At 50.1% G+C, this 26,191-nt stretch overlaps 1 protein-coding gene across 7 annotated transcripts in view; it reads right to left on the reverse strand.

Moving 5' to 3' along the window:
• The window catches only part of BCAS3 (BCAS3 microtubule associated cell migration factor), a 578,108-nt gene that overhangs the window by 10,542 nt on the left and 541,375 nt on the right, over positions 1-26,191 (reverse strand). For 3 of the 7 annotated variants that reach the window (XM_029211565.1, XM_029211568.1, XM_029211573.1), the window contains one exon: positions 13,848-14,015. In XM_029211565.1, coding sequence (XP_029067398.1) covers positions 13,848-14,015 — 168 coding nt within the window. The other 4 variants (XM_029211569.1, XM_029211572.1, XM_029211570.1 and 1 more) reach the window with 4 other exon arrangements.

Here is a 26,191-nt window from a genome sequence, read left to right on the forward strand (position 1 = left end):
TGTGTGTGTGTGTGTGTGTGTGTGTGTGTGTGTGTGTGTGTGTGTGTTGGGGGTGGAGAAGGGAGCAGAGCATCTGAGTTCCAGGCAGAGCAGCTCACAACACAGCCCCGGATCCCTTCCCAGACTTAGGTGGTATTGGCCAGAGGGTAGGCTGGCCTGTCTGGGGGCTGGAGCCTTCCCCCGGGTCCCTCCTACAACAGCCATGATAGGGCACCAACCCCAGCCAGGGAAAGACCAGGAAGGCTGCCACAACCCGCTCCCAGGCAACCCATGTGACCCAAGCCCTCTCAAGTCTTGGCTTAAGGAGAAGAGAGCAGGATCACCCACCCAGGTCACCTCGACCAGCACCCCATGTGTGGGGACCCTCTCGGTGTCACTACATCTGTCTAACTTTAAATCCTGACCCAGGCAGATTATGTCCTGTCACAGCATATTATACTTGGGGATGGCAAAGGCTGAGCTGACCTGGCTCACGGGTCCCTGGTTTTGAGTTATGTGATAAATCTGGCTGAAACCATGCTTGAGATCAGCCAGATGTAGAAGCAGCCTTGAGCTGAACCTCCCTGTGGGTGTCGAGGAGGACTCGCACTAGCCCCAGTGCTGCCGCCGACGTGCTGAATGACCTGGGCAGGTTGCTTCACTTCTCATCGGCATCACCATCTGTCAGGCAGGAGGGGAGGGGCTGCTCTGCAGACCTCACAGGGCGTGTGAGGCTCTAAACAGAAGAGGATGTGAAGGTGCTTCAAGAAGCAGGATACGCCCGGAGCGCATGGGAGAGGCCACTCTCACTGCAGTGGGGTCCTGGGTAGAAAGCTGGGGTTGCCACCTCTGATGCTTCAGCAGGCTGAGGCCCTTGGAGAAGCGGTCCTCACCCAGGAGGGCCCAAAATGCCCCCTCTAGCCCCAGGCCAGCAGCACAACACGGGGGGCAGAGCTGCAGCAGACGCCATCTGAGGTAGACGCAGGGGGGCAGCGTGGCGGTAGAGGACGCCCAGCCAGGTGCTGGATGGGCCTCCTTTGTGTGCGTCTGCATATGGGGCCCCGCGAACATGCCCACTCAGCATGGCTCTGGGAAGGACACAGAGCTTGGAAACTGTCCCAGCGAACCAGGTGTTCGGCAGCCAGCCTCGACTTTCCTGCCTCCTGAAGTCCAGCCTTGAAGCTCGGAAGACCCCACCGAGCTCCCGGGCGGGGTCTTCCCGAGCCGCCCTCCGGGGCTGTGAGACAGCACAGGGGCCCATGGACCACAGGAGAGATGCTGCTCCTTGAACACGGCTGGCCTGATGGGCTCGAGCCACATCCGGTTCTCATTCAAACGTCCAAATGTAATTAAATTCTCTCCGATGCAGCGCAAGAGTTTGGTAAGATGTGGCTTTCCGCCTTCCATCAAGGTTAAGAAATCACCATCATCTCTCATTCCATGGGCTGACCCAGTCTGCTCCCTGCCACTGATCTGTCCCGTTCTGTACAGTTAAGGCCTGTGCTCTGATCTGTTTTCTAGAGCTGATGGGGCTGGGGCCCATGCCGCGCCCTCTCCCCCACCATCCCACTTACCCACCTGAGAGGACGGCCAGCTGAGGCCAAAGCAGCAGGCTCGCTTTGACTGAACAAGTCAGTGCACCGTGGGCTGGGCAGGGGCGGGGAGGTGAGCGGCCCTGGGGACACGGCTGCCGAACCCAGGCTCGCCTCGGGGACACACCAGTGTCCTCCTTCCACTGCCTAGATGTGTCTCGTCACACCCTGCTGAGGGATCCCCTCTCTGTAGTTTCTCACAACAGGATGCACTCGAGAGCCTCTGGCCTGGCCCTAGAGCCCTCTATGGGAAATGGAGCCTCTCACAGTCAGGGCAGGGCGAGGCAGCCTGCCTGCCCCTACGCACGGAGAAGAGGACGGAGGCGTGAAGGAAGCAGAGGAATGGAGAAGGCCTGGGAGCCGTCTCCGGGAATCCCTGGGACCTCCACGTCTCACAGGATCGCTGGTCATTTCTGGCCTGTCAGGGCTCCGAACGGGTTAACGGGCAGCACGGTCCAAGGTGCCGGCCTCGGTGAGACGGAGGGTGGCCCACTCAATAGAAAGGAGGCGCACTCACCCGAGGCTTCGGTGCCTCTCCCCAGCCTCCCGTTCAGGACTTCCCTGAATTCAAGCAGAACATCCCCTAGACAGGCTGCCTTTTCCAGCTTCCCTTCCCAACTGAGTATCTCTAGTTTACGGCTTATTTTTACTTAGGGATTTATGACTTTCATGGTAACGGGTTCCATTCTACTTCCTCTATGTCTATGTCTCTAATCTTTGTGGTGCGGGCTTTGCGAGAGTTTCTTAGTCGGGGTAGTATTCTTTTTGAAACAAGCTGTCCTGCGAGTTAATGACTTACAGTGGGGGTGGATGCTCCCCAGAGACAAATGGGGGCTGGGGAGGGGATAACCAGGCTGGGGGTAGATAAGACTCTTCTAGATTAAATACACGTCCCTTTAAGACTCTTGGTCAGCTCCTGGACCAGAATCCCCCAGGCTGCTCACCAACATCCCTATCTGAGATCTAGGACCACTTTTAGGCACACGTGGCACTTCCACACCAAAGAGTCCTCACCCTGGAGATGGGCACAGCACACAGCAATCCCAACATTGCTGACCTGACTCTAAATAGGAAACATTTTGTATATTTGTTTCCAAATGGTAAACTTTAGTTTGGTAATGGATTTAATTTAATTGCTTGGTGGCATTACTGCCAAGGCCACAGGGCTGGTGCCTTCGTATCAGTGAAGGTTTTAAGGAAATGAGCCTAGTTCTTAGTTCAGTTGTTCTAGGCCAAGCTTAGCTAGGACAGTGGTGATGGGGTCAAGGTCTCTGTTGCCTCTGTTAGGGTCCCCAGCCTATGATCTTGACCCCGTAGTCACGAGTCTCGATTAATTGCCGCGGTGCCGCCCGTCCAGATGAAAAAGCTGGGCGGATACACAAAGCCGGATGCTGCCTTTGTGCTCTGTCCACAGACTGGCTGCTGGTGCCGGGCCTCTATTCATTATTCAATTCAGCTCGCTCAGACGAGCCTTTCCATTTGCTCCTCCAGGAGAAGTAACAAATCCAGAAATGCAATTCCACTTTGCTGTATTACAATATTGATTTGCCCGTCGAGTGGGAGTGCATTTGTTCTGTCAGCCCCCCTGTGGGCAGGAAGGGGTTAACCAAATGTTTATCACAAGGCTGGCTTCAGAGTTGAAAGTAATGTGATCAGTAATGAATTTTGTGTTACATTAGGTTGTATAAATGGACAGACAAGCGCAGACAACAAGTGGCCAGGAGTCGGGGCTAATCTAATGATGTAAAAATAGAGACAGCACCAATTATACCGGGGGCCAGCTCCAGGCTCCTGCAGGGACTGCAAATGAATAGGTACAAATCAAATTACTCACTAATAGACGCACTACAAGAGGGGCAGTCGATGGCAAATGCATTAGAGCCTAGTGACCTCTCTGCTCTGCACAGCAGAGTCCGAAAATTTGACTTCCATCTTAAAAGCGGGGGCAGGGAGTGAGGTTCTCAAAGAAACTCTTGTTGGGGGAAGCACGGCAGCTACTCCCCACCCCAAACCAGTCCGTCGCCAGAAGGTACCTCCTGTCTGAGCCGACCTCTTGCCCTCACTCCAATGCCTCCTGAAGCCTGAGCACCGGGGCAGGGGCGGGGGGCCTCTTGAGGGACCAAAAGAGCAGTGGATGAAGCCCTGCACGTAGGCAAAGACAGGAAGTCACATACCAACACACTTCACAGCCATGTGCCTCTCAGGGGTGATGGTTTTCGCTGCTATGTCAAGGGCTGTGTCCGTATTGAAAATAAAATATTTCTTTAAAGAGGATCACAACATGGACCTTTCAGAGAGCAGCGGTGCCAAGATCAAAGGGAGTAGATACGAAAATCTGGTTTGACCACTGAGCGCTTTGCGGGGAGTGCTAGTGGTCTGTTCCGAGGCACAGCACAGGCAGGGTTTTTGTTGTTTTTTTTACATCTTTATTGGAGTATAATTGCTCCACAGTGGTGTGCTAGTTTCTCTTTTATAACAAAGTGAATCAGCTATACATATACATACGCCCCCACATCTCTTCCCTCTTGCGTCTCCCTCCCTCCCGCCCTCCCTATCCCACCCCTCTAGGTGGTCACAGAGCACCGAGCTGATCTCCCTGTGCTATGCGGCTGCTTCCCACCAGCTATCTGTTTTAGGTTTGGTAGTGGATATGCGTCCATGCCAGTCAGGCAGGGTTTTATCTATTTCTCGCCAGCCTGAACTGGTCTGTCCTTCCCTCTGTTCCTTCTCCCAGTCCTGCCTTCGCCCTTACAAGGGAATGGGAGCAGGGAAGGATGTGGAGTTACCACTGGCACCGCAGCCCCTCAGGTTTTCTTCCTCCCTCTCGGGTTCTATGAATGTGGAAACCAGGCCTTAAGTTCCAAGCTGCTTGGCAGTGCTGCTGGGCTGCTCAGAGAAGGCTCATGGAGACGTGCTTAAACGCATGAACCGTATGCTTAGATTCAGCTCCCAGTGGCTTGGGGAGGAATAAAGTATGAAACCAAAGGACCCAGGCCCATGCCTGGATGGAAGCGGGGGCGGGGGGTGGGTCTGGTAGGCTCGGCCCACCTGCTCCTCCCCACAACCCACCCCTAAGGCCAACACCAGTCACATACATCAAAGTGGAGATGGCAAGCTGGTCCTGGCCAACTGGAGATGATGGGAACCGGCCAGAAAAATGAGCCCCCTGGCCCCAACCTGGCGGGGGGTGGGGGGGGCGGGCAGGCACAGAAGGGAAAAAATCATCCTGAACAAATGAAGCAACTGGATGTCAATTCTCCCCAAACTCAATTAAGCACACAGAGGGGTGCGACTGCAAGCTATCGGGCTACACTAAATAAAACATATGTGGGGGGAATCGGGGTAGGTCTGGGAAGCCTGGTGCCGGGAGATTCTACCAGGACATTTAAAAATGCTTTCTGTGGTGGGCCTGCAGGTCCCTGGGGGCAGGGGTGGGGTTCAAAGAGAAGTGGGCAGGAAGCAATCACCAAATGTCAGAGGTTAGACAGCTGACTCTGGGGTGGGTACTCGGAAACGCCTCCCTCTGTAAATTCAATCTGATGGGCACGGCTTGGCTTCCTTTGTCCAGGACTCTTTTGCTTCAAGAGCCCAGGCTCTGGACTCCTAAAGGGTCAGAGGGCCATTTCCAACTTTCAATTTCTGTGTGTCTGTTTGTCTTTCCTCTGTCACCAGCCATCCCGCCTGGGGTGGGGGCAGATGGTGGTCGAAATACCTCAGGCCACCTTCTGAGGCAGTAGAGGGGCAGAGGCAGGGGCAGAAGGGAAAGATGGGTATTTAACCATCCATGACTGTGTTCAACTTTGTTCAGATCTCACACCTTGCAGAAAGGTCAATGGTTAAAGGTGAATTCTCTGGCAGAAGAGGAGGAACAGAGAGAAATCCTCCCGTTTGTTAACCATTTACCCATGTTCATGTCTTCAGAGAAGGCCCCTTATCTGGGGGTCCAACGGCCCTTCTCCACCCCTTGTCCAAGCCTGTCCGTTTTCCACAGGAATCCCTGCCCATGTGGGGCAACACCTGGAAAGGGGACTCTGAAGATTCACTGATGAGGTCACATGGGCACTTCCTCCTTGTCGACAGGAATCAGTGTGCTTTGGTTAAAGAATTCAAAGAAGACTTTGGGCAACTGAGAAATGTGCAGAGGAGCTTCTCAGCCCTAAACTTCCATTACAGCTCTGCCTTTGCCTGGGGCTTCCAGCGGCCTTAGGGGAAAAGGAGAGAGGGATGGAGGAGGCAGAAACTAACTATCTAGAACTGGCCAGAAACTGACAAGTGTGCCTTTTAAACACAATCCTTCTTTCCATTGCTCTGACTGGCTTTCATTTACCTCTCAGGAGCCACGAAAACCCATCCAGTCATTCAGCAAACATTAACTGGGGCTCAGCTTGGCTCTTGTCCCAGTGCTAGATGCTGGGTAGGGAAAGGCTGGTGGTTAGAGGTAACAAGGAGGAAGCGGACTCAGTCCGAGGGACCAGAGTTGGGCTAAGACACACAGTGTGGCTGACGGAGGGGCTGAAGAGATCACCAGAGCTGAGCCTTGCCCCAGCGGGATGGAGAAGGGAATCCGCCATCGCTAGTTAGTGGAAACGGCAACACGTACTACCTGCCCAGGGCCAAGTGTCAAGTGAGTAGGCGATGCAGAAATTCAGAGGAAGCTTCAGACAACGTGAGATTTGAGCTTGGTCTAAAAAGGTGACCGGGCAGTGGGTGAGGGCAGCAGGCCCCTGAACAGAGCCAGGTCAGCAGTGCCATGTGCTGGGGGTGATGGGTGAGGGTGTCTGCATGGAACATGAATAAGGGGCGACTGTGGAAGGGAAGTGGGGGAGCAGGCTGGAAAGGAAGGTGAGAAAGGCCTGTAAGAGACTTGAAATATCACAGCAAGGAGCCCAGGCTGTCATGTGTGGGCCCTGGGCTCTTGTGAAGAGGGAAACAGGACAGGCAGAGGAGGCCCCGACAGTAAGGATGCCTTCCTTTTCTGGGTCTCCCTTCTCGGGAATAATATGTAGGAGTGATTGATAAACCCCTCGGACCAGGTGACAGGATCTTAAGAACTGGAAATTCTTCCTGGAAATCTCCTTTTTTTGTTTTTTTTATAAATTTATCTTATTTTTGGCTGTGTTGGGTCTTCGTTGCTGCACGCAGGCTTTCTTTAGTTGCGGCGAGTGGGGGGGCTACTCTTCGTTGCGGTGCGCAGGCTTCTCATTGTGGTGGCTTCTCTTGTTGCGGAGCACGGGCTCTAGGCATGCGGGCTCAGTAGTTGTGGCTCACGGGCTCAGTAGTTGTGGCTCGCGGGCTCTAGAGTGCAGTCTCAGTAGTTGTGGCGCATGGGCTTAGTTGCTCCGCGGCACGTGGGATCTTCCTGGACCAGGGCTTGAACCCGTGTCCCCTACACTGGCAGGAGGATTCTTAACCACTGCGCTACCAGGGAGGCCCTGGATATCTCCTTTTAATCCCACATGTTTTAGTTATGATTTCACTTCAAAGCTTTAATTTTTCCTCCTTTGTACATCGCAGAGAGGAACGTCTACCCGGCGGTGGTGTGACAACTGTAGGATGCTCACACGGTTAGCATGGAATCGGAGGCGTAGAAGCCGTTTGGGAGGTGACGGCCGTGAGGACAAAGGAGAGGAGGAAACAAGGCAACCAAAGCGCTCGGCACAGGGAACAGCGGCCAGGACATCACGGGAACAGGAGGCCGACATTTCCTGCACCTCCTGTCTTCCCTCTCCCTTGGACTTAGAGAGGAAGAAAGTGAGCTGAGAGAGGGAAAGTTTTATTCCCTGGAGGGCCAGCACCGTGCCCAGGGGTTCCTCCAGAGAGCCCGCCTGCCTGCAGCGGCCCCGGAGAGAAGGTGAGGGCCTACTGAGGAGGTGGCTGACAGGAGCCCCTGAAAGCATTTTGTAGAGGCACTGAAGAAGGCGAGAAAATCCAGGGCCCGACTAGGTGAAGCAGAGGAAAGTACCTAAGGGACTGGCTAAGTTGCTTCCATGATAGTGCTTGCCTGAGAGTAGGGACGTCTAAAAGGTAAGAGAATTAATTCACTGCCCCATGCCTGCAATTACTGTCACGTGATCATGTGGCACCCTGAGATGGAAGGGGGCGGACACGGCTCCTACTGGAAATGCAGCCTTAGCACGAAAATGTTCCCAGCCCTCAGCAATGAGGCAAGCAGGAGTTCCAAGGCCCATTGGAAGAGCTAATCCTAGAGGTAGGATAGAGGGCCCAACATGGTCCAACATACTGGGCTATTTGTTTTGGGGTGCCCATCTGGTCAACTCCAGGAACAATAGCTAACATTTATTGAGATCTTAATTCTCACAGTCCTGAAATGAAAGATATTAGCACGCACACACAAAAATAGTGCTTTTAGTTCATCTTTTTGCAAAACGTAGGTAGTCAATGGACTTTGTTAATGGATATTTGTTAATTCACTTATTGAACCCTTCCTATGACCATTTAAAAGCTGTGTATACTGTTCAAAATGTGCTTTCCATATTAAGGAGGAAAAAAGGTACAGCCCTTTCAAAAAGTAAAAGTAGTTTCTGACAGAAATCTTTGGAAGACCTTTAGCTGAAAAGAATCTCACAGCCTTTTCTGCTGAGTAATTACCATACACACAGGAAAACTCAGAGGATTTAGCAGAGTAAACTAGAGCACTGCTTTCCAAACTGTAGATCACAATTCACTGATGTATTGTAAAGTCAGTTTAGTGAGTCATGACTGCATTAAAAAAAAACGTATACAGCTGATTCACATCATTGTACAGCAGAAACTAACACAGCATTGCACAGCAACTATACCCCAATTTAAAAAAAAATGAAATAAAATAGTACTAGAGTGTACTGCCTATACTATTGTTTTCTGAAAGTTTTATATATTTGAGCAAGGAAGTAAATGTATTTCTCATGGAAGGTAAGAGGTGAAGATTGAGCCCCCAGTGTGATCCCCAAGAGTAGCTGCTTCTGGACTAGGACAGAATCTGTTAAACAGACTCTAGACAGAAAAGGATGAGCATCTTTCCTACCCTTAGTGCTGTGATCATAAAGGAGAATGAAACAGCATTCCCAGGACTGAAGGAAGCCACAGTCATGGGGAAGAGTCAGTCCCCCTTGACCTTGACTGCTGACTTAGTGAGCTCTTAAGAGTCAACAGCAGCAAAGGGAGGCTGCCTGCAACAGAGATGTGTCAATACTTTAAACAGCTGGTCAGGACCTGTGAATTAGGCCTAGGGCTTTTGCTATTGGATGTGGGAGAAAGCCAAAAAAAGAAAGACAAGGTTTAGCTAAATAGTGATTGAAAGAGTTAAAGTGAAAATAAACTTAATATGTGTCCAGGTGTTTATGAAAATTTTTTTGGTATTAGGTTATACCTTTACTTAGACACAAAACAACTGGAATAAGTGAATGTTTTGCTTATCGAAAAAAATCCTATTTTTCTAGAAAAGGCAATATTGAAAGGCATGTCTACTAAGCAGGAATTAGTCATGTTATTTTGAGGGGCTGAGAGAGGAGGGGCTGTAGGAGACAGCATTCCCGGCAGAAGGAGAAGTTTGTGCAGAGGCCCGGCAGGCAGAGGGAACACGTGTGCTTAGGGACCTTCCGGGGACTTCAGCTTGGCTGGAGCTCGCCCAGAGCAGTGAGAGAGGAGTCCGCAGACAGGGCAGCGGCTGGTCATGAAGGGCTTTGTATGTGATGAGATGGGGTGAATCCAGGAGAAGGACAGAGCTGGCGGGAGAGAAGTTCAGTTTTTGGACATGTGGAAACATCGACAGGTGACTGGAGAGATGGTCTGGAGATCAGGAGAGGAAGCCAACTTGGAGAATCTTTGGAAATCATCGGTTTATGGGTAGTAATTGAGGCCGCGGAAGCAGAGGGGATGGCCCTGTTCGCACTGAGGGAGAGGAAAGAGGGCTAAGAAAGGGCCTGGAGAAATACATTGAAGGCCGACAGAGAAAGCAAGCCCAGGGAAAGGACGGAGAAGTAGCAGAGGCAGAAGAAAAACCATGAGAGTGTGGTGAAACAGGAACTACAGGGAAATCACTCCGAGATCACAGGGCCTGGCTCACCGGGCCAGCGCTGGGGCAAAATGGACATTCGGTGGTGACTCTGGGTATCGTGGCCGGGCAGGCTGGGGGTAGGAACTGCTCCTCCTCTGGACAGCAGGGGAGGGGACGTTGTTGCAGGGATGTTTAGGGTCTGGGTGCAGGAGGCCAAGGGATTGCTCAAATGGTGACCAGCATTTTCTGAGGGTGAGAGACAAGCTGATGGGGTAAGAGATTTGAGGGGAACGGGAAGTTTGACAGAGCGTCCATGAAGAAGGAAAGAGACTGATTTCAAGATCCCGGGTGGACAGAGCACAGGTCCCATACCGAATAAAGCACAGACTAATTCATACCAAATAAACAGCAATAATATGGAAAAAAATAATAAAATACAAACTCTTAGAGGACCAGAGATCTGGGGAATCTCTAAGAGAATGAAAACGGGCCAGAAGCCACAGCAGTAAAGCAGGGGCTGCAGCAGAGCTGCTAACACCTAGGTTAAATGTACAATCCATTCACCCAGTAGTTACTGCACACCCCCTATGTGCCAGACACTGTTCTAGGCATTGGGATCTGCTGCAAAAGATGAGTGCAAACTGAGAATCGGAAAAGGGGGCACTGGGAAAATGCAGAAGGACTGCCAGGGCTCACTGGACAGTAGAGGCCGTACGTTTGTAGAGGTACCGATCTGAACAACTTATGATTTTTCTTCAGCAACCTAAGTGTACGAGCAGAGTTGACTTGACCTGGATTTTGTTTTCTTGACTGGGGACAGTGGAAAGGTAACAGGGGCAAGAGGTGTGAGGATATTAGAAAGAAAGCAATTCAGTCAGTTATTTTTGAGCTGGACTTTCAAATTTAATTTTGATCCAATTAGAGTAACTGGTCACAGCCATCCTGGAGGACAGAGCTAATGTCCGCCTCACAGGTCAACTACGTTTTCAAACGGACCTTCTCAAACTTTAATGTGAATAGAGATCTTGTCAAAACGCAGGTGCTGATTCAGTAGGGCTGGGTGGGGCCTGAGATTCTGCATTTTTAATCAGCTCCTGGATATAGACAGTGTTGCTGGTTCACAGACCACTCTGCGAATAGTAAGGTTTTGAAAGGTTTTGCTTTACTTTGGGGGAGAGTTGTTTTGCACTATGGCACAGCTTACCAGTGGGGTGCTGGGGCTGGCTGACTGTTACATTTTCAGGAATTCTGCTAGGTGACTGACATCATGTTGATAGCTTGCAATTGGCTGTAATGGGAGGTTCTGTCCTATGGCAATGCCCAACTGCTATAAATCAGGGCTTTCCTGCTTCCCTTTGGAGAGCTGGTTGTTAAACATTTACCGGCATATCACTAGGTAAACCTGTATAATAGTGAAGCATGGATACAATGGGCTTTGGTGTCAGGGGTCATGGAGCACCCGTCCCGGGTACTACACTAAACAAAGAGCCTGCTGCAGGCATTACAGAAACTGATCATCTCTGGTGCCTCGGAGGAACCAACAGAGGCACATGCTTGGGTCACCCTATCCCATGAGCACCTAGAGGAGCAGGTTGTGGAAAGCGAGAGCGGGACTGAGAGGCTGCTCTGAGCAAAGGGTGACTTGCTGGAAATTCTCACCCACGTTGCCTGGCTATCTCTGGGCAGCAGGCTGACTCTGGTGTGGGTGTGTCAGGCTGCCCTTTCAAGGCCCTGGGCTGCACGACCAGGCTGATACTTTATCTGGATGGAGCTGCAAAATGCGAAAACTGATTCTCAACAAAGGCAAGGGGGAACAGGTTAACTTCCATGATATCTGCTTAACTTATTGGCCTTTAAAATCGAGGCAGAGTTTAAAAATAACAACAAAAACATATATATGTGTGCACACATATAGACCGATAGATTTAATTTGGTCAAAGAAAACCAAATGAATCCCATTTGGTGACAGTTTGGGGAGGAAAATGAAATCCCTCTGCTCAAAAAGGGCATCTCCTATTTTCTGACCTATGGGTCACGCAGTTTTAATTTCCTCTCTCTCTCTCTCTTTTTTTTTTTAATTTCATGAACCTGCTTAAGGCCACAAAGACTCTCCCGAAGCCTTCAGCTGTCTGGCAGATGAACGGCTGCCAGATTCGCTCAGGTTACTAATGGTCTGTGCCAGACTGAAGTTCCCCAACTCTGCCCGAATGCGCCTTCCAAGACTTCCAGTCTGTTGCTGGACGACACGGAGGTGCTCTAAGCGGCTTCTGAGGAAGGCGGCTGGGGAGGAGAGCTGACCCAGAGCTGCTCTGGTCCCTAGAAGGGTGGCTCCTTGGGAGTGTGTCTGGTGCCACCGGCTCTGGTTTGTGTGAGATGGGGCTGGCCAGGGCCCAGAGATGTAAGGGAAAGCTGTGCTACGAGCAAGGTTCAGAAAGGGAAAAGATTTTCTCCCTTTGGCCAGCTTCCAAGCAAAATGGGGTTAGAGCCCCTGTAAATGGCAGAGCTGCTTCTCATCTCCGGATCCAGGTGGGAGAACAATGGCATGATGACCTGCCATTCACTAGTTGGATGGCTTTACAATGGGGGTGGAGAGGTGGCGTGCCCATGTCTGTGCTTGTGGGAGTCGAGGGGGTGGGACATGGCTTGTTGCAGCTTCCATGGTGCACGTCTTCCTTTCCAGGGAAGAAGGGGGCACGGAGGGGGCCTGGTCCTCAGAGATGGCTGTCTCCTGTGGCCAGATAAAGCACCTCTCCATCTCTAGCCAACTCCCTCTCTTGCATCTATTCTGTTCATTTGCCAATTATCACACGAGAGCTATGGGCAGGCATGAAGCTAGTGCTGTGGAGAAAGAGATGAGGACAATGTATCTCTATCCTGTTAGTGTAGGAACAGAGGAACTGAATGGGATGGGAAAGAAGAGAGGGAAAAGGTTAACTGCTAGACCCAAATATCTAAAAGACCTGGAGGATCTGCAGGAAATTGGGACTGTGTAATAATGTCAGGCATTTTGAGCCCTGCCAAAAATGCTTTTTTTTTTTGCAGAACGCGGGCCTCTCACTGTTGTGGCCTCTCCCGTTGCGGAGCACAGGCTCCGGATGCGCAGGCCCAGCGGCCATGGCTCACGGGCCCAGCCGCTCTGCAGCATGTGGGATCTTCCCAGACTGGGGCACGAACCCGTGTCCCCTGCATCGGCAGGCGGACTCTCAACCACGGCGCCACCAGGGAAGCCCTTTTTTTTTTTTTTTCCAAAAATGCTTTGACTCTCGATCTTGCTTGTCCTGATTCCTGCCCCAGGGTTGTAAGTTTCTCCTCCCTGGAATCCCCTCTTCAGGTAGGCACGTGGATGGAGCAGTTCATGGTAAGGAATAACAGGCTTGAGGGGACTCAGGCAAGCAAGAGTGAGAAGGCCTGCGGCCAGGATTTGCTCCATCCCCAAACAAAGTTCCTGTTGACCTCAGAACACTGGCAAGAGGCCTGTGGGGCGGTCTTCCTCAGGGATAAAAGCCGGGCTAGAGCTGGCACTAACAGCACAGATGTCTAGAAGGAAGGGGTACTTTAGAAAAAAGGAGAGGCAGAAAAAAAAAAAAAAAGAAAAAAGGAGAGGCAGGCTGTACTGTAATTCTGCAAAGATGGAAGGGTTGTGGGCTTTCCTAAGTGCATACGTGTGTGTGTGTGTGTGTGTGTGTACACCTGCTTGCCTGGGGCAGGGCTTACCCATCATCTAAGGATGTCCCTGCTCTATGGATGTGAGAAGCTACCCCAGGCCCCCGTTGCTGCACCGTCTCAGAGACAAGAGTACAGAGGCAAAAGGCAGTGTGAGAAAAAGCTGTCTGGGGGATCACACCAGCCTTGCCTGCTGCATCCTTGCTCCCTCCCCGGCTGGCAGGGACCACTGATACTCTCCAATCTATAAAGCCTGCAGCAGGGCAGAAGAAGGTGTGCTGCCTCAGTGTTCAGTGCTCAAGGGCTGCTGAAACCTTAGGGACACCAAGGCTGTCCCTTCCCCTGGAGAAGGTGTCCTTCTGGGAGCCACCTAGACAGTACAATTGTGTAACCACAGCATGTTCGTATGCAACAGTCCATGTAGGAGGGGTCGTTTCCCTGGGAACCCCCCTCTGCACTGGGTTTCCCAATATCAGAAACTTCCAAAATGGATGGCAGTCAGAGTACTAACTAAAGAAACAAAACGGTGAAAACACACCCTCTCCCACCAGAGGAGCTCCATACCCACAGGAGCTATTCACGACCAAGCCAGGCTAGGAGTGTGAGGCCACCCTTACCTGTTCCGGATCCCACCACGTCCCGGCTCGGTGACTCGGCCATGGCATCGGCCAGCCGCTCCCGCAGGCCCTCCTCCGTGTGCTCCATGGAGGCCATGTGCCGTAGCCCGAAGCCCTCCGGCCAGCTCCCACACACCTCCAGCAGGGTCACGCTCCGGTCGAAGGTACCTGCAGCGCACAAGGGACATCTGACGCTGAGTCACCTTGCAGAGAGCGGGCCGTTCTCTATGTCTGCTCACCGCCAACTCCCCGCCCTGCCCAGGGTCCATTTTAGCCCTTCCACAGGACGGATGAAGGAGGGAATGCCATGAAACATGGATGTGCAGGGCAGAACGAGACCACTCATGCCACCAGATCAGAGCATGTAGACCTCCGCGGCGTTGGGCTAGTGGTTTTTGAACTGTTTTCTTTTTCTGTTATTGTTGCATGGCTTGTAGGATCCTTGTTCCCCCACCAGGGATTGAAACCGGGCCCTCAGCAGTGAAAGCACAGAGTCCTAACCACTGGGCCGCCAGGGAACTCCCCCGAACTGTTTTCTGAGGACCTACAGGGTTCTCTGAAGTCTTCAGGGACTGCTTCAAGATCTAGGTCAAGGGTAGGAAACTTCTTTCCCAGGTTCAAGCAAACTACCCTTCCCACTTGTCTCTGTTTGAGGCAATAGGACTTCGCCTAAAGATTCTTTTTTTTTTTTTTTTTTTTTTGTGGTACGCGGGCCTCTCACTGTTGTGGCCTCTCCTGTTGTGCGGAGCACAGGCTCCGGACTCCGGACGCGCAGGCTCAGCGGCCATGGCTCACGGGCCCAGCTGCTCCGTGGCATGTGGGATCTTCCTGGACCGGGGCACGAACCTGTGTCCCCTGCATCGGCAGGTGGACCCTCAACAACTGCGCCACCAGGGAAGCCCTAAAGATTCATTTTTAAAAGGGGTTACATAGCTTAAATTTTTTTTAAAAAAAGCATTCTAAGTCACTATATCCTATCACCTATACCAAATGTCCTCAGAAAGGTTATGTTCCAAGATCCAACGGCAAGTTTGTGGCAGGCTTGGTTCAAGAACTCAGATCTTCCGATGGCTCAGTCTAGAACTCATTCTACTCCACCGCATACAGTCCCCCAGCTGCCCCAGGACATGTGCACCACTGGGGCACCATTTTCAGGACGGCAGCATGAGACTTGGGTGATAGCACCTTCAGCAAAGACCTTTCCTCGATCTGAAGCTGCTTCCCAATTCCAAAAAGTACACGGTGCTCTGCTGAATGCCAAGATTAGATTTTACATGCAAGATCACTTCAAAGGCTAAATTTAAATTATTCTCCTTTATTATACAGCAAGTCTTCTGTGAAAGCTTATTTCATCCACTCTCTCTTGGAAGGAGATTATAGTCATGCTCTGTTGCTTTAAGCACATACCATTTCCCCAGCGATTAGGTAACTGAATCCACTGCATTTATTGGGCTTGGTTCCTGCCAGCACCAGGAAGATGGGGAAAAAATGCAAATGCCAATGTTTCCCAAAGTTAAAAGTACACCACCACACACTCTTTTTATCAGGTCTTGCTTCTCCTCTTTGATCAGCCGTCAGAAACTATCTTCCCTCGGCAGTCAGGACTGAGCAGCGTCAGGGCACACTCTCTGCCAATGACAGGTGGTAATAGAGAGGGTGCGAGCCCCAGCCCCGGCAGGCGGCCCTGCCTCTGATAATGGCCAAAGCACTGAGGTGATAACCGTTCGTAAACACTCCGACAGTCGGTGACTCCATACATCAGCAAAGAGGGCCAGATAATCCTGAGCTCTCCTGACCAGACAAAGGCCCCTGGCCAGCCCGCTGGGATTTCTATGTGTGGCAAGGGTCACTCCTGGTTCCTGGATGTCATCAGCCAAGTTTGGCTTTGATTTATCTCTTGCCTAACTGGAGGGTAGATTCCTGGTGCCGGGGTAATGGGCAGCGTCTATAAATGCATCTCCCCAAGAAGAGGCCCACCTTGGGAGTGGGTTGCTGGGGATCAGCCTGTCAGGTGGGACTCAGGGACGGGGAGCTGCCCTATACCACCTTCTCTCTCCATCAGGTAGGGTCAGGCGGTGGGTCTGGGGAGCCAGGTGCTGGGCAGTGGGGGAGAGGTGCTCTGAGTGTCAGCCCTCTAAGGGCCTGGGCTGTGCTAGTGTTGCCCTAGAGCCCACACTCAACCGGCATCAGCCACGACTCAAAGGTGCCCAGTCCCCAAGGACACACAAGGAATGAAGACACACAGTGGACTGTTGATTCCAGTGCCCACTCACTAAGTGATGTGAGGCAAGTCCCTCCATCTCCTTTTTCCATCTCTGAAGTACAGCTAGTAACTCTTTGCCCTGTCTCAAAGGAGGGAAGAGATTAAGTGAGGTTCCTGCCGGGAGTCTGAGTTCTCCTCTAGCGCCACCCTACTCTTAGTTGACAAGATCAAGAGCTACAGCACCAGCGTTCCTGGTCTGCCTGGGGTCTGCCTGGGAAGTCTATGCTTAGTAATTTCCAGAACAGGAGATCAACAATAAAATGTGGGCACTCCTCCACCCTGTGCGCTCAGGGCTGGGGCGGCAACTTTTTTTTTTTTTTCTTATGGACAGAGATGTCCCAGAGCCTGGGGAAGAGAAGAGAATGATCTCAATTCACAGGAGCAGGGTGCCTGCCTCTAGAAAGGCGCTCAGTCAAGGATTGTACGTACTGTGCTTAGAGGTCAGGGCAGGTAAGCTGACAGCAGGGCCAAGAGATGTATCAGAAGCCAAAGCAGGAAGAAAACGAAACAATCCAGCAAGATGTTATGGCAAGAAGTGTGCAGGTAAGAGGCCCGGTCCATGAGAGAGGGTAAAGGCCAGAGGAGTACGTAATATTGTAAGGGACAGAGTGACAGTATACAGGAGAAAAGGATCATGAGCTAGTGTTTTAGTGGAGAATGGAAACAGAAACACAGGCTCTAACACATATTACTTGTATGCGTATAGCTCTGGGCAATCCCTTTACCTTTCTGAGCCTCTGATTCCTCATCCATAAAAACGGAAAAACAATACAATCTTATAGGGGTGTTATGGGGTTTGCATTAGATAAATAGCATATAGTGAGTGCTCTGCACATAAGGGGTAATGCTCGTGTATATGTTAATAATAACAAATATGTACAACTTTATACCACTTGAAGCGTCATCATAAATGTTGACTATCACAGTGATCCTGAAAGGCAAGATGGGTACCACTCCAATTTATGGGAGAGGAGCTGGAAGCTCAGAGAGATTCAGTGGCTTGCTCAAAGTCTCTAAGTGACAGATCTGGAACACAAGCTCCTAACTCTCACCTTGGAGATCATTCTATCAGCTGCATCTGGAGCTGCATCTGGAGAACTGGAGAACTGTTATAGGGAGAAATCACCTCTCTCTTTCCTAACTTGTTCTGAGAACTCCTGTCACCTTCAACCACGGCCTTTTAAAAATCTTTCCCACACCCAACCGGCCCAAGTTTCTTGGAGTATCCTGGTAACGTCGATGAGTCATCCTGTCTGTTAGATGGCACACAGGAGAAAAGAAAAATTGATAGAAGATCTAATCTGTTCTCTCTTAGCACGGGTACTGCGAGGAAGCTGTGAGTAGGAGGCTGGGGATACAAAAAGTGCTCAGCAAAGGAGCATTTGATCATTTCGACAGTCCTGAGAGGTCACAGAGAGCACGCAATCAGTGGTCCTGCTTGCAGTGCTAGAGGGAGTCCCAGCAGAGGCCCAGTGATGCCCCCCTTCCTGTCCATCCTTCCACCCCTGCCAGTGCAGATGAGGGCAGCAAAGGAGCTCACGGGGTCTCCTCGTCTTGGAGGGAGAAAAGGGCTGCAGGTGTGTGCGTGTGCCAGCAGGGGCTGGGGTTAGAGGCTAAGCCCTTGGAGAGTGAGGTCACCTCTGGGCTCTTAGGCAACTGCGCATCTTGTCAGCGTGATCGGCACCACTATCATTCATCTGGCCAGCCTAGAGACACTCCATCAGATGGGCTGGCCCTTTGAGCCCCATTACGGGGGAAAGGGTCAGTTTCAAGAGGGAGAAGACACTTAGTGCAGGCTGCTTGCAAAGCACAAAGTATATGTACTTAGCAACAAAGATCTTTAGCTGAAGCAATGCTCTGCTGTTTACCAAGCCCTCTCACGTTTATGATTTCGGTTAACTCACACATTCATCAAATATGGATTAGTGTCCACTGTGATATGAGTCAAGCCCCGTGCGGAGGGATGGGAATACAAAGTGAGAAAGAAAAAAAAAAAAAGCTCAAGGTCCACAAAACTCTGGGAAGCAGCAATGGTCACCATTTTACAGATCTGCATTTTTCTGAGACTGAGGGACGTGAGACAACTTAAGGTCACCGGTCCTAAGTGCGACAGTCTTCCCATGATGCTCCCTGGGGACCCCTTCCTTCAGGGCTGCCTGCCACCCCGCTATTCTCTGAATATATTTTCTAAGATTCAGTTCAGGTCTCATTGGCTCAACAAAACCTTGTTATAATGATAATCTAAGTTATCATGAGCACTCTTCTACAAAGTCTGACTGTATGCGAAGTTCTTCACCTCTTGGGATGAAGCTGGTGAAAGCTATAAACTTACCCCCAAAATGTGTATTGGCAAACATGAAATGATACGAACAGTTTCAGGGTGTTGAGGGATGCCTCCGAAGCCCATCCTCAGATCCCAGGTTAGTGAGATCAGTGTCCTGGTGTTCTCCCCACACTGCCTTCTATGATTCTCATGATCTGCTCTTCAACCTAGTTTAGAAGCTGCTTTAGGGCATGGATTCCTCCACAAGCCATTAAGTCTGTAATAAGCACCGGACTTTGCGCATTGTGCTTGCTCCAAACATGTTTATTGACTGATTATGAACATCTGAGAAATCTGACAGTCACTCTGGAGTCAGTACCCTTTGGGTGCATTGTCCCAGAGACTAAACATCTAGGGCCAGGGCTGGGAGGCGGAGATGGAGGAAAGCAGAAAACAGAGCTAAAATTAAATAAGAGGAAGGAGACAAATTGTAAGTGAGCAGAAAACAATGTTGCAGTATCATTCTACTACCCCCTGGAGACTTATTTTACGGTGAGATTCTGGGAATTGGAAGAACCCAAACAATCTGCCTTGGATGACACAGAGAGCCAGGTTCATACAGGTGAGCTTCCCGAATCCTGCTTCCCAGCTTGGCATCCTGCATTACACTCTCTCCCCAGAGGAGAAATGGGTCAGGTTCTCGGGTTTCACAAACGCATTAAAGGCATGCCATGACAGCTGGTGAGCCAGCAAGCTCCAGGGGGAGGTGAGTGGCACACGTGCTCTGTCTTTTGTGCACCACTGTCAAGGGGCAGGGAAGCCCAGCGGTGGAGGCAGCATGGGGGAGGTGGGATGTTCCTCTGAGCTGATAGTGTCTAATCACACCCTCGCTGTTTAGGAGATTGTGGCTCAGCCTCCGCTTTGCATCCATTAGATTCAGCCCAGGGTTTGGATGCTGATGAGAGCCTGTTGATCAGATTTCCAGCCACCAGGGAGGCCAGGTACCAAGAGCAAAACTTGTCATTAAACAACGCTCTTCAAGACAGAAGCCTTCCTGGGTGAGAGTTTGTGATGATAATGATGTCCAAGATAACTAAGAAATGATCCCAGGCATGATGAGCGCGGCCATTGGAGAGTGTCCCCACCTGATCTGCAAACTAGGTCACCAAACTGAGCTTGAGACTGGTGCTTTCTCTGTGCTTATATGAACAGGTTGCTTCATATAAGCACAGGCTGAGGACATTAGCTTTGTGGTTATTAGATGTGGCCACAGGCATGTTTCACTGTCTCAACATGTGCTATGTCATGGCTAACAGACATGGGAGAAGGAGGCTGAGAGCATATGAGGACCCCATCTGTCCCTCTCAATCCTTTACGTTGGTTCCCAAGATAACCGTAACCCACATCCACAAACGTAGTACAGAGCAAAGAGGCCTAGACCCCAGCAATCTTTTATGACTCCGACTATCTAATGCTCACCAAACTTGTGACCATGTACCATGTTTGTCCCATAGTCATCCATTTGGCTGCGGGGTTTAGATTTGGTGGTTAGGTAATTAAAGGATCTACTATTCCAGTTCAGAAGTAAACTTAGCAATAGAAAGGAAAGGTACCAGCAAAGTACAGAAACACCCTTAGCTAATGGTGGCAAGCGAGGAGATGCTGGCGAGCCAGGTGTGGTGATGCCACATCTGTCCTCACAGGCCCTCGGGGCCACTAGTGGGAAGGAATTAGTCATTGTTCATCAGAGGTCCATGAACAGACTACCATGTGGGGCATGTCAAAGGCACCTGAGACAGGGAAGAGAAATTCAACAGTAACTGAGACACTAAGAGTTTATGTGCTATTTAAAATAGTCATTTTGACAACGATTTTAACTGCAATATATGATCACAACTCATACTTTAAAGCTTAGGATATAGATTACAAATCCAGACATCCAGGCTATAATTGGAATTCTCCCATTAACTTTTCTGGTTACTCTAGGTCTTAATTTCCCCACTTACCACATGGAGAATAAATGAGCAACTCTCATTAAGGGGTTTGCTAATATTTTCAATGTAATGAACAGTAATACACTAACAGAGCAATGGTGACATGATGTTTGAGGTTCCTAGGGTATCCAAGGGTACCAAATTTCATTTTCTATGAACCAGTTCCATAATCAAGCAGCCACCCTGTAAAGGAGTCTTGGCTGGAAGAAGCAAGGAAGGATTCTCTCGTGGAGACTTTGGTGGAAGCGTGATGCTGCTGACACCTTGATTTTGAACTTCTGGCCCCCAGAAATATGAGAGAATAAATTTCTGTTGTTCTAAGTTACCAAGTTTGTAGTAATTTGTTACGGCAGCCCTAGGAAAATGATACACCTATAAAACAGGGAAATGAATGTTTGCCTTCCAGGGCTGTCACGAGCATCTGATCAGATAGGACATGAAAGAGTGCTTTGTAAAACTGCACGGGGCCACTCCAACATAGAGGACTACCCCAGGGCTCTGTGAGCAGCTCTTCTTAAGGGCAGTGGGATTCTGTGACAGGCTTAGAAAGTGAGTAGGGACACCTCTAGGCCAGAAGACAAGCAGCTTGAGGAGGATACTGGGTGGGAAAAAGTCACATCAGCTCCCAATCTGGGCAACTCCATCGTGAAAGCTGAGTGGTTCTGTGTCATTACATAGCCAGAGCCTTTGATAGGGAGTTACAGCATCTACGTTGGGTATGTATCCTCCACTTCTCTGAGGATGACTGCAGAGGGTCCAGGAGAGCAGGGGAGGTGGTGTCTTAGCTCTGAGGTCAGGTCCCTCACATCCCCTGATCTCCCCACATCAGAGGGTGGGGATAGGACATTTCTGTTCCCTAAATTCTTTAATGAATAAACAGAATCGTACTCAACACAGGTAAGGATGAAATGAAATAGACTGTTGCTAATGGGAATATTATTGTTATAAACTATCTAAAGGGCAATTTGGCAATATGTATAAAGAGCCTTTTAAAAACATGAAAGGCCACTTCTAGGAACCTAACCCAACCTAACCCTAATCTAAGATGCCAACAACCTTCATGCATAAAGATGCTTGTTGCTACTTGAATGCAGCCTTACAATAGGGTATTTGTTAAGTAAATTATGCTTCATAATGGCAGTAGAATATTAGGTAGTCTTGAAAAATGATACTTATAGCAGGAGAAATTCTATAAGAGATGATGTCAAATTATTTGGGATTAACAGACATACACTATTATATATAAAACAGATAAACAACAAGGACCTACTGTATAGCACAGGGAACTCTGCTCAGTATCTTGTAATAATCTACAATGGAAAAGAATCTGAAAAAGAATACATGTGTATATATAAAAATATGTAAATTTATATATACCTAAATATAAATATATATATATATAACTGAATCACTTTGCTGTATACCTGAAACATTGTAAATGAGCTATACTTCAATTTTTAAAAAAATAAAACACAATTGTACAGTTAGTATTACTGAACAATGTAAAGAAAGCATTAAAAAAAAAACATTTTAGGGCTTCCCTGGTGGCGCAGTGGTTGAGGGTCCGCCTGCTGATGCAGGGGATGCGGGTTCGTGCCCCGGTCCAGGAAGATCCCACATGCCGCGGGGCGGCTGGGCCCGTGAGCCATGGCCGCTGAGCCTGTGTGTCCGGAGCCGGTGCTCCGCAACGGGAGAGGCCACAACAGTGAGAGGCCCGCGTACCGCAACAAACAAACAAACAAACAAAAACATTTTAAAAGAGTCATGACAAAATGTTATTAACCATGGTTGCCTCTGGGCAGTTGGGTTATATGGAACTCTCCTGTTACTTTAAACCTTTCTATTTGTTTCTTGTAACTTCCGTAATCAGCATAAAGCAAACCAACAAATACTAAGAAAAAATTGGAGAGAAAAAATGCCTATGGCAGAAACAGTCATGCTTGGACCTGGATCACAGGTGAGCCTGTGAAAAGCATTGGAGGGGAAGCCCTGACTCTGCTGAGTTGACTCCTTTGCCAAGCTCTGTGCTTGACTCAGCCAGGGCAGGTGAGCCTGTGGCTCCAGGGCCCATATCTGACTTTTCTCCCAGTGGCCGTGGTTGGCTGCATGCGATGTTGACCCATCCCTGTGTACATTTGGCATATTTCTTATTAATTCATATCAGGAATGTGCACCAACTTGTGTGTGAAAAATGGCAGAAACAATTCCACCTCTGTACACATTTCATACATCAGATCAGAAAGGGCAGGTAGAGCAACTCTGGAAGGAGCCGATTTTTACATCAAGTCCTTTTACCTGTCACCTTTGTCCCCACCCTGCCCTGCCTCCCACACTCCCACTATCCTTTGGATAAACAGGACACAGCTTCCTAGGAGATACCCTTCCATGACTGTCAAGGAAGGTCTGAGCCCCTCGCACATCATTAGGAGGTCACTGAGCAGGGCCCTGCCTCTTGCCTGGGAGCCCAAGAAATCAGTCATCACTGCAGGTCCCAGGGGAGTTACCACTGGCTTCACACTCAGACCAGACCCGAAGGCGCCTCAAACAGGAGAGCTTTCTGAGTCAGGTGGACATGGGCATTTCCCAGACAGGATCCCAGAGACCCTTTCCTCCTCTGCTTGAAATGTGGCACCATCAAGATTTCTCGCCGTCTAGGTGAGAAGAGAAGAATCATTTTGCATGCTTGGCCTGCTTCTGAGGGTGGAGAAGAAGTTTACACACAGCCCTCTGTCATAGGATTTCTATGGTAAGGCTCAGAATACACCGCAAGACAAACGGTATCCTCAGAAACCTAACAACTCCTTGAATGGAAAAACTTCATGGAACTGTTATCTCTCCAGACAGGTAAGCGCACAAACTAGGTTTTCCAGGACAGTCCCGATTCCACATAATTAGTCCTGTGATCAGATCAGGTATCAGGAAAGGCAAGAGAACGGACATTTGTCAAGTGTCTATTTTGAGCCAGGCATAGCCACTTCACGTGCATTACCCCATAGGAATCACCCTAACAAGTCTGATGTTGGTATCAATATTCCCATTTTACAGATCAAGAAACTGAGGCAGAGAGGCCTAACAGTTTTGCTCAAGATGACAATATCAAAGGTATGGTCAGGATTCTGGTTCTAGGTTCATCTGCCTCCAAAGCCTGTACTTTCCCCATGAAAATCCAGGCTGAATTTTGATTTTGAAAATATGGCTGCAGGACCAGGAAGGGGGTTTTCAGCTCAGTCTTCCCAGTCGCAAATTATAAAGTGGTTCTTGCCATTCAGCTGTGGTGGGGTGGGGGCAGCAACCCAACTAAAACCCTGTGTTTGTCTTGAAAGAGATCACAGTGCTCCACAAATAAGCCAAATTTGAGGCTCTCAACTGAGGAGAACCTTGAAGTCTGAAACCTGGGGCTAAGATGTCCTCTGTTTTTATTAATTAAAGAAGATGTTTCAAAACCATCAGATTCATCACAACCGGATTTCAGATGTGAAACCCAGTATACACATAGACGAGCATGGCTTGCCCTTTTGGGTTATTTTCGCTCCTCCCTGAGGATCTGCATTTCCTCAGATGACAGTGCTCTGCTTCCCGGTCTGGCTGAGGTGAATGGAGGCCCAACTTTGCAGGCCTGGGCCCTGCTGGCCTCAGGAGTTTTCAAAGGCCAGAGAGGGATGAGTGGGCAAAGTGGGTCCTGTTGCCATTTGCTCCTCTAAGCCCCCGGGGGCAGTGGCTGTGGGGAAAGGGAGGGACGAGGGACCCACCCTGTGCCGAAGGAGGGTCCCGGATGTGCGTACGGGCCCCAGAGCTGACTGGTTTGATACCCTGCCCATTTCTGGTTTTATTATTCTGGTAGACCCCTAACTCTGTGGCCTTGAAAATGGCGCCCCCAGCTTGGGCAATAGGCGTTTCCATTTGTAATGTGTGGTCAGCCTTCTACCAATCTCTGCCATCAAAACCCATCAGTACTGACTCCACGGGGTAAACCTGAACCAGATTTTCTGCCGCAGGCATCTTGGGATGAAGATCTGGGCCTGGCCTGCCATGGGGTCTATTATATAACAGGATCTCTACTTTCCAGGCCCTTCCAAAGAAGTTGTTTGGCAGAGACTTGGCCTCAGGGCCTGCAAGGAGGAAGATGAAAACCAGCACTGTTTGGACAGTGCGGGACCCCCAGTGCAGCTGGGGTCCCTGGGGATGCTTTCCATCGGGCGTGGAGGTTGAGGTTGGTGGAGGACAACCCACACTAGGGAAGGCGGCGGGCAGGGAGGTCTGAGCACAAAAATGAAAGCAAGGATGTCCCTCATGTGGGGCTGTGAGTCAACTCCACTGGAGCAGGAAGTCTCTCATGAAGAATAACAGCTCACATAATTTCACAGAATCACTGCATATTTTCACACAGTTATTTCACTTTGATTCTAGGATCACAGCAATTTGTACCGTAGGCAGGACAGACACTGTCGATTCCATTTTACAGATGAGGATACTGAGGGTCAGGGAGGGTCTATGACTTGCCTCAGTCACCTTAGTTTCTTGCCTCACAGGGTAGCTGTGGAACCATCTGTGAAGGTCCTCAGTGGACAGACCAACACACTTCAGAAATATCATCGTGGCTGCCTGCGGTGGGCACAGAAGTGGGATCACAGCGTGGACTGGTGACCCATCTTGCTGAAAGCCTGGCTAGTGCTTTGCTTGGGTCCCTTGTCCTACAGGGACCTCCTTGACTTCTGGCCTCATTTCCTGCCCTGGCAGCCATGGGGGAGGGGGTGGGGCTCAGCCTGGTATCACTTGAATTTATCACACAAGGTGTGTTTGGGGCTTGTTCTGCACCTGAAACAGTGGGGTGCCCGGGAACTGTCATTTCCTGCCTTGACATGTCCAAGTATTTGTTTAGCCCTGGCTGGTGACACTGACTAGCCGCCCAGGCATGGAAACAAAGGAGGATGTAGGGAAAAGTTGAGCCGCTGCAGGAACACACAGGGGGGAGCACTGAGGCATAGAAATCTTCACAATGAAAATAATCCCTTACACTCACACTGCCTTACCCTTCACAAGGTGCTTTCACAGGCCTTTCTCTCCTTAATCCTCACAACACCCCTAGGGAGGAAGGCAAGGCAACTATTACTAGTCCCTGTTTCACAGCTGACGAAATAAGTGCAGGGAGTTAAGTGGGGGGCAGAGCGTAGACTGGGGAACCCCATCCTGTGCTCCACACCTGTGCTACTCAAAGTGCGGGCCCCCAACCAGCAGCAGCAGGAAGCCCATTAGAAATGGAGCCTCTCAGGCCCCACCTGAGAGGTGAATGAATCAGGATCTGCGTTTAAGTCGGATCCCCAGGGGATCCGTGTGCGCAGTAAAGCTGGAGACTGTTGCTGACACCGCCCTCCCCTCCCCTTGTCCTGTCCCACCAAACATTCTTAGAGTATGCTTAGAGAAGCATCTTAGAGATGCTTCTATCTACTCATTTCAAGACAAGGAAATTGGTCCAGGGAGGGGATGGGTCCTGGCCCCCGACGGCAGCAGGAATAGACAGAACCTTGATCTTGCTGATCAGTCCTGGGTCCCTTACATCCAGCTGACATTCAACTGGTATCTCCTTTGCCTTTCCATCCCCCTCCACACGCCACAGGTCAACCCTCAGACCACCCTCATCTGCCAGTCACTCAGCCTCTCCCCTTGGTTCCAGCCTTGTGCTAAGTGTTGACACAAGTTCTAAGGCCCGGGGTTAACCCTCTATGAAAGCAAACAGAGAAGTTCATACCTCGTGCTAAGTCTAGGAGCCGAGTAGAGAAGTGTGTGTGTGTGTGTGTGTGTGTGTGTGTGTGTGTGTGTGTGTGTG

The sequence above is a fragment of the Monodon monoceros genome, unplaced genomic scaffold (assembly GCF_005190385.1).
Source record: "Monodon monoceros isolate NGI ecotype Baffin Bay Population unplaced genomic scaffold, NGI_Narwhal_1 Super_Scaffold_9, whole genome shotgun sequence".
NCBI classification, from domain to species: Eukaryota; Metazoa; Chordata; class Mammalia; order Artiodactyla; family Monodontidae; genus Monodon; species Monodon monoceros.